General features: G+C 43.8%; 1 protein-coding gene across 1 annotated transcript in view; it reads right to left on the reverse strand.

Moving 5' to 3' along the window:
• Positions 1-4,900, reverse strand: part of LOC134566097 (uncharacterized) — a 61,662-nt gene extending 56,762 nt beyond the window's left edge. The window contains exons 1-3 of the mRNA XM_063425806.1: positions 4,703-4,900; positions 4,172-4,401; positions 2,379-2,509 (exon numbers count right to left, since the gene is read on the reverse strand). Coding sequence (XP_063281876.1) covers positions 2,379-2,509; positions 4,172-4,401; positions 4,703-4,900 — 559 coding nt within the window. The remainder of the gene's footprint in view (positions 1-2,378; positions 2,510-4,171; positions 4,402-4,702) is intronic.
• Positions 4,901-8,499: the final 3,599 nt, after the last annotated feature.

Consider the following 8,499-nt stretch of genomic DNA (forward strand, 5'->3'; position numbering starts at 1 on the left):
GTGCTGAGACCATACGCCGCACACTGCATCAAATTGGTCTGCATGGCTGTCGTCCCAGAAGGAAGCCTCTTCTAAAGATGATGCACAAGAAAGCCCGCAAACAGTTTGCTGAAGACAAGCAAACTAAGGACATGGAGTACTGGAACCATGTCCTGTGGTCCGATGAGACCAAGATAAACTTATTTGGTTCAGATGGTGTCAAGCGTGTGGGGCGGCAACCACGTGAGGAGTTCAAAGAAATGTGTGTCTTGCCTACAGTCAAGCATGGTGGTGGGAGTGTCTTGGTGTGGGCCTGCATGAGTGCTGCCGGCACTGGGGAGCTACAGTTCATTGAGGGAACCATGAATGCCAACATGTACTCTGACATACTGAAGCAGAGCATGATCCCCTCCCTTCGGAGACTGGGCCACAGGACAGTATTCCATCATGATAACGACCTCAAACACACCTACAAGAAGACCACTGCCTTGCCTGTGGGTGTCGTGACCGGCACAGCTGTCTCCTCCTCAACACAGGGTGCGAACCAATTATGCACTTATAAATATGCTAGTATGAGACTGTCCCACCATGTAAATGTTCTGGCTTCTGCGTAAGCCACATTGCAAGTTGCCTAAATGCCTGTTTTCTGTTTTCTTTTCCTTTGCTACTGTGGGCTTCTTCGAAAGCCGTGTCATTGCAACGTCTAAGGACCATTTCACTACATGTCACGACCAAAAAAAAAGAATTAAAAAAAAAAAAGAAGACCACTGCCTTGCTAAAGAACCGGCAGGTAAAGGTGATGGACTGGCCAAGCATGTCTCCAGATCTAACCCTATTGAGCATCTGTGGGGCATCCTCAAATGGAAGGTGGGGGAGTGCAAGGTCTCTAACATCCACCAGTTCCGTGATGTTGTCATGGAGGAGTGGAAGAGGACTCCAGTGGCAACCTGTGAAGCTCTGGTGAACTCCATGCCCATGAGGGTTAAGGCAGTGCTGGAAAATAATGGTGGCCACACAAAATATTGACACTTGGGGCCCAATTTGAACATTTCCACTTAGGGGGTGTGCTCACTTTTTTTGTCAATGGTTTAGACATTAATGGCTGAGTGTTGAGTTATTTTGAGGGGACAACAAATTTACACTGTTATACAGGCTGTACACTTACTACTTTACATTGTAGCAGAGTGCAATTTCTTCAGTGTTGTCACATGAAAAGATATAATAAAATATTTACAAAAATGTGAGGGGTGTACTCACGTTTGTGAGATACATATATTTTAAAAAAAAACTGACGAAAAATATTTGGTAAAGGCAAAGTAATTATAATTAAAATATTTTGGAAACACTTTTTAACACAAAAGTCTCTATCCAGCTCCATTAGCTCTGCCCCTGTCTTCCCTCTGCTCTCAGATTTGTGAAAGAAGAAACCTCAGACTGCCTCAGACAGGAGTGCCACTGGCCCTCTTAGCCAATTAGTAGCTACTCATTAATAAAAAAAGGCTTGAGAAAAAAATACAAGCGTCTCAATCCGTTTTTGAATGGAGAGCTACTGATAGGCTTAGTGTATCAACTGACACTCTCAGCCAATCAGAAGCACCTCTGTCTACGTAGTCCAATTTCAGAGACAAGCAGAAGGGCAGGGGTAGAGCTAAATAGTGCTGGATTCAAGATGTTGGGGTTACACTGTTTGTTAATGGTTTCAAGTCGGCACCAGTCCCAATTAAATGATTGTAGTGCCTCAAGGTTCCCTCTAAGACTGAACTACGGAAGCGCTACGGAATCTGTTGGCGCTATATAAATTGCAATAATAATAACTAAAAACACAACTTACTTGAATTTTTCTAATTCGGTTACATCAACCAAAATTATGCAAGTCCCTGATAAACTTCCAACAATTCACAGTATAGTGAGTAACTCTGTGTCTTATTAATCTTTCACAGTTTGTTAACAATGTTTACGCTATTTCTTAGAGGTTTACAAAAATATCATGGATTTTCTATAACTGTTTTAGAACAAATCCTACATATTGGCAATGTTCAGCTCCCCCAAACTACATGATAAGCACCCCCTTAGTGATGCATTGATATATGCAGCAAGATATATAGTAGATGCACAAAGAATCATTGAGTTAGTCCAAGTTAGCATAGTAGGTTTGTTCAGATCTTACTTTTTTCTATCGATCTATCTATCTATCTATCTATCTATCTATCTAATTTTACTTCTAAACTGCTCCACTTCAGGTAAATTAATTATATTGATTCAGATAAGTAGTGCAGACAGTCAATCTGTACACAAAACACAGACACAAGACCATGATTTTGGAAGGTACATGCTCTTCCTTGATATAATATGTTTCATTGTTCTTCAAGGTACAAGTCTTCATTACAGGAGGTCCCTACCTGTTAGAAGGTATCTCCATCTCTTGCTAGACAGGTTTCTTTGGTACATCTCAATGAAAGTTCTGCCTCTTGGTCGAGCTCGCTCTGTGAAGCTCTCTTTCAGAATGTCTTTCACAATGACAGAGACTAAGCTTTAAGGCATTATGTGTCACTAATGGAAAGAGGAAGCATTTTGTCACCACAATTACTAATCATTAAAACAATAAAAATAATTACATTTACATTCCAAGAAATAGTTAATAATAATTTAAAAAAAAAATAAAGATTGACCTACAACACAAGAGAAATATTATCAAATTGAAAACCAAGAACAGATTACACTATATGGTTATAGCACATGGAAACATGGAAACATAGACAGTGACGGCAGATAAGAACCATTCGGGCCATCTAGCCTGTCTAATTTTCTAAATACTTTTATTAATCCTTTGCCTTATCTAGATAGCCTTATGCCTATCCCACGCATGCTTAAACTCCTTCGCTGTGTTAGCCACTTCAGCTGGAAGGCTATTCCATGCATCCACTACCCTCTCAGTAAAGTAATACTTCCTGACATTATTTTTAAACATTTACCCCTCTAGTTTAAGGCTATGTCCTCTTGTTGTGGTAGTTTTTCTTCTTTTAAGTATAATCTCCTCCTTTACTTCTGGGTTGATTCCCTTTATGTGTTTAAATGTTTCTATCATATCCCCCTGTCTCGTCTTTCCTCCAAGCTATACATGTTAAGATCCTTTAACCTTTCCTGGTAAGTTTTATCCTGCAATCCATGAACCAGTTTAGTAGCCCTTCTTTGAACTCTCTCTAAAGTATCAATATCCTTCTGGAGATACGGTCTCCAGTACTGCGTACAATACTCCAAGTGAGGTCTCACCAGTGTTCTGTACAGTGGCATGAGCACTTCCCTCTTTCTACTGCTAATACCTCTCCCTATACAACCAAGCATTCTGCTAGCATTTCCTGCTGCTCTATTACATTGTCTGCCTACCTTTAAGTCATCAGAAATAATCACCCCTAAATCCCCTTCCTCAGATGTTGAGGTTATGACTGTATTAAATATTCTATACATTATGTTAGTGAAAGCAATGTGCCATAAAGGAACTGTTGAAACTGAAGAAGGTGTTAAAAAGAGGAAAATACAGAAGACATTCAAACTCAGACTCTTTAAATAAATAATCTATCAATTAAGTAATTCCAAAGTGTGTACAGACAGATGTTAGTGAGCAATGTTTTTCAAGCCATTTCCATCTTCTCACATGTTTCCCAAAAACATGTGAGAAGGCAAGACCTGAGCTATAATCCCAACCAGTTAAAGAGGAGCTGATATTTAGTCACCTTCATACTCCATGTTAGGTAAAACCTGTCTGATGGAAGCTGATTTGCCAGACATGTAACAAATAATATCATGCAATCAATTTGAACTGTATCTATTTACAATTCTGTTTTCAATGATTATATGGTCTCAGAGGAAGTGCCACCTAGACATTAAACTTGTTAGTGCTGTGCCCAGTGCTTGCGCCTCTTGGATTAATCAACATATTAAATGAAGAAATAAAGCACATGCTTTTAATGTCATGGCTGATTGAGACATCATCCTTCCTGAGAGAAGGTGGCCACTGTTTCAGTTTGTTTGTAGAAGCAGGATAGAGATCTGTGCTGATTGTGAGTCGAAAAGGGTATGCCTTCTTTGTTTGATTTTACTTATGTTAGTTCTCTGGCAACTTGTTTTGGACATTCAGGAAGATCCCTGTTCTCTGGCACATGCTGAATGGACTCATACATGATTGTTGACTTACTCTTCAGCAGACTGAGATTTTTTTAGAAGAATTTCATGATCAATAAGATTATAGGGTCCCCTAGTGGGCACAAAGCAAGGGGGCTTCTCCTTGGCCAGGAGTGAAAGAGCTACATTGCTAATGCATGGGAGGGGTCTCCCACATCTATGAGGCCACTCTACTCTGATTCCTGTCATTCTTGTATCCGGTAAACTGGTGAATCTTCTGTATCGTGGGCTGGACTTGGCATGCTGTGGGACCAGAAAGAAGATTCAGGGATTATTTTCCAGTGTCATGTTGTCGGCCTGCGGTCTTGAAACTAGAGAAAAGTGTTCTCCCCTACACCTCCACCACCTAATACCTCTGATAAACCTACCTCTGTCTCTAATGTTTTTACCTATGTTGTTTCTTCCTTCCCTTCCTTCTACCTCTGTCTCCTTTATCGCCTGTTCCTCCTGTTCTAATGGTTTCTGCTCTCCCTTCACTCCCTTGCCCTGTTTCTCTGCCCACCCCCAACGTAGGCCGTGCAACAGCCTAACTATTCCCAACTACTTCAGCCCTGGCTGCCTTGTGCTTCCATTTTGTCTTCTCTTTTACAGGAAGTCTTGACAAGTTTTGAGCAGCCTGCCATGAGCGGATATTCTCACCAGTCTTCAGTTCTGGATCTGTCAAATCAAGTGACCCCACAGACGTCACCAAGTGTTTCAGTGCCGCCGCTAGCAGGGTTTTCCACACAGTGAGATCGGGCATTACAGCCCTCCAGGGCTACCTCACTTTCTTACATGATCCATACTCTCTCATTCCTCTGACGAATCTAAGTCGGAGTATGAAGGATTGCAGAGGCTATCCACTAGGGGACATGGGGACAGAGGCTGTTGCTTGCACAGGGTTGGGGCAGCCACTTTATTCTTTGCCTCCATTTCATTAGTTTTGCCCTACCTCATCCATGGACCCTTCAGCTTTGCAATGCAAGGTGGCAATACAAGGATATCCTTGTATTTATATACTCTTTAAAGGCGCATTGAAAATCTAAGTTAAGGAAAAAATTTGGGAGTGAAAATATGTCACAATTTTTGACTGTGTGTGGAAGCCTACCGGCTTGAGGAGAGGGCTGACGATGGGTCAGAATCATTCAAAGACCGTCAGCAATGCTTCCAGGCTTTGGCTTCCTTTTTTTTTAGAAGATCCCTGAGCAAGCTAGCCCCATATACGGAGACTATAAAATATATATCTCACCATTTTAGAGAGGGGGTGTGGAGAGAGTATGGTTCATAATTTTGTAGATGTATGGTAAGTGATCCATCCCTGTCTTTTGGTGTCCAAGATATGCATCTTTGGTCTTTTTGCTTCTTTTGTCATATCTGCAAGTTGTGCTGTGGAGTACACCGGGGGTTGAGTGTAAACAGCCTCCCCAGTCACAGAACTCCTCTGGTTGCACTTCCTGATCTTTCAAAAGCACCAACTCTGTTGAGGGTGGACGCAATTCAGAAATGGCTTGATGCGTACCCCCTCAAACAGCAGTCGGACTGGCTTCAGATGGGTCTGAAGGAGGGTTTTGTCATCCTAGTCTCAGGTTATAGGTAGAGCTCCTCCTCGGAATCTTTAGTCCACATATGCTTCTCTGCAGATAGTCAGGGAAAATTGCTAAGGAGGTCTCTTTGGGTAGCGTCGCAGGCTCTTATTCTATTCCTCTAAAAAATACAAACACTGCTCATTCATAGGCGTGCGCAGCCTATTGCATTATGGTGTGCACACTAAAGCACAAGCACACGCCGCGTGTATATGTATGTATGTATATATATATATATATATATATATACACACACACACACACACACATACATACACTGCTGTGTGAGGGTGGTGTGAGAGTGCGGGTAGTGTGATTTGTGTGTGAGGGTGCTGGTAGTGTGCTATGTGGGTGAGGGTGTTTGTGTGTGTGTGTGTTTGTGAGGGTGATGTTAGTGTACTGTGTGTGAGGGTGCTGTTTGTGTGTGAGGGTGCTGTTTGTGTGCTGTGTGTGAGGTTTCTGATAGTGTGCTGTGTGTGTGTGTTTGTTAGGGTCCTGTTAGTGTGCTGTGTGTGGGTGTCGTGTGCTGTGTGAGGGTGCTGTTTGTGTGCTGTGTGTGGGTGTTGTGTGTTTGTGAGGGTACTGTTAGTGTGCTGTGTGTGGGTGTTGTGTGTTTGTGAGGGTACTGTTAGTGTGGTGTGTGTGGGTGTTGTGTGTTTGTGAGGGTACTGTTAGTGTGCTGTGTGTGAGAGTGATGTTTGTGTGTGAGTGTGCTGTTTGTGTGCTGTGTGTGTGTGGGTGCTGTTAGTGTACTGTGTGTGTGTGTTCTGTTAGTGTACTGTGTGTGTGTGTTCTGTTAGTGTACTGTGTGTGTGGGTGCTGTGTGTGTGTGGGCGCTGTATGTGTGTGGGTGCTGTGTGTGTGTGTGCTGTGTGTGTATGTGGGTGTGCTGTGTGTGAGGGTACTGGTAGTGTGCTGTGTGTGTGTGTTTGTTAGGGTCCTGTTAGTGTGCTGTGTGTGGGTGCCGTGTGCTGTGTGAGGGTGCTGTTTGTGTGCTGTGTGTGGGTGTTGTGTGTCTGTGAGGGTACTGTTTGTGTGCTGTGTGTGGGTGTTGTGTGTTTGTGAGTGTACTGTTAGTGTGCTGTGTGTGAGGGTGCTGTTTGTGTGCTGTATGTGTGAGGGTGCTGTTAGTGTACTGTGTGTGTGGGTGCTGTGTGTGTGTGGGTGCTGTATGTGTGAGGGTTCTGTGTGTGTGTGGGAGCTGTGTGTGTGAAGGTGCTGTATGTGTGTGGGTGCTGTTTGTGTGAGGGTGCAGTATGTGTGTGTGAGGGTGCTGTATGTGTGTGGGTGCTGTGTGTGTGAGGGTGCTGTGTGTGTGTGGGTGATGTATGTGTGAGGGTGCTGTATGTGTGAGGGTGCTGTGTGTGTGAGGGTGCTGTGTGTGTGAGGGTGCTGTATGTGTGAGGGTGCTGTATGTATGTGGGTGCTGTGTGTGTGAGGGTGCTGTATGTGTGTGGGTGCTGTGTGTGTGAGGGTGCTGTATGTGTGTGGGTGCTGTGTGTGTGTGCTCTATGTGTGTGCTGTATGTTTGGGTGATTTGTGGGGGTGGCGGTGGGGGCAGATTACTTAATATCCCCCGTCCCTTCTTACCTTATGTAGGGAGGGCGATCCTTGTTCCTACTGCCTTCCGTGGTGGTCCAGTGGAGAGTGAACTCTAGCCTGCGGGGCTAGAGTTCACTCTCGCAAGATCAGAGCGTTGCCGCGGCAATGCTCAGATCTCGCGGGAGGAACCCGACGGAGCTGCTGGCAAGAGCTCCCCGGGTCCTCTCCTGCCTCCCTCCCTTCCTGTGGGCCAGTGAGGGGAGGCTTAGAGCAGAGCTCCTGCCGGTCTCAATACATAGGCGTGCCGTGGGGATTAGGGTGTGCCCAGGCACACCCCGTGTGCACGCCTATGTGCTCATTGCTAAATATAACCCTGCAAGCATGGGCAAATGGTAGAACTCCAGCTGGCAAAGGATTGTGGGAGTTGTACGACAGATGGTGATCTACATTTTGGCAATCCTAGTAATGGGTGGGGGCAAAACAATTCTTGCACCAGGGACCTGTCTACTTTAGTCCCGCCACTGTGGTTACCTATGCCACCTTATGCGTAATGGGGCTCTGGTTGCAAATAAGTTCAATCTCAAACCAATCACCTGGCCATGCTTGCAGATATCATTCACCCTGGAAAAAGGTTGTCATACCTACTGAATTATATGTGTCAGTAATTGTCGTTAAATTCCTCTTATTCCTACCAGTAGGTGAGACTATTGGAGTATTCCAATACATGCTGCCTCACACTCAGGTCTGCCTTTAGTGGGCAAGTAATCCTAATGAAGTGGTGAGGAACCTCTGGTCTCTACTCACATTTCCCTTTAACATTTGCCTTTTGATCATAATCAGTTCATTTGACTCGAACATCCTAAGGTCAGCCACAATAACCATAACTCTCAGGTATTCACCACATCTCCTTCCTCCTCACAGAGAATATGTCAGATCAGAAAACATTAACTATGTTGGTCTTTTAATGTCACTTCACGTATGTCTACACTTAAACGTTGCGCTTGCACTAATGTGAAGAGATATTCTGTCTAGTAATGCTATCCCTTGCTTGCCTAATCCACTTAGCTATCTCTTACTGGAAGAAGCACATTTTCATTTAGCATGTTTGACCAGCATTTTAGTATCAATTATTAAACAAGGATTAGGAGAGAATTACTAAATGGATGGTAATGCAGTTCTTGTCCCAAAATAAATATAAAGAAAACAAGCATGTATACATGGAAGGCCAGATTACCAC

The sequence above is a fragment of the Pelobates fuscus genome, chromosome 6 (assembly GCF_036172605.1).
Source record: "Pelobates fuscus isolate aPelFus1 chromosome 6, aPelFus1.pri, whole genome shotgun sequence".
In the NCBI taxonomy this organism is placed as follows: domain Eukaryota; kingdom Metazoa; phylum Chordata; class Amphibia; order Anura; family Pelobatidae; genus Pelobates; species Pelobates fuscus.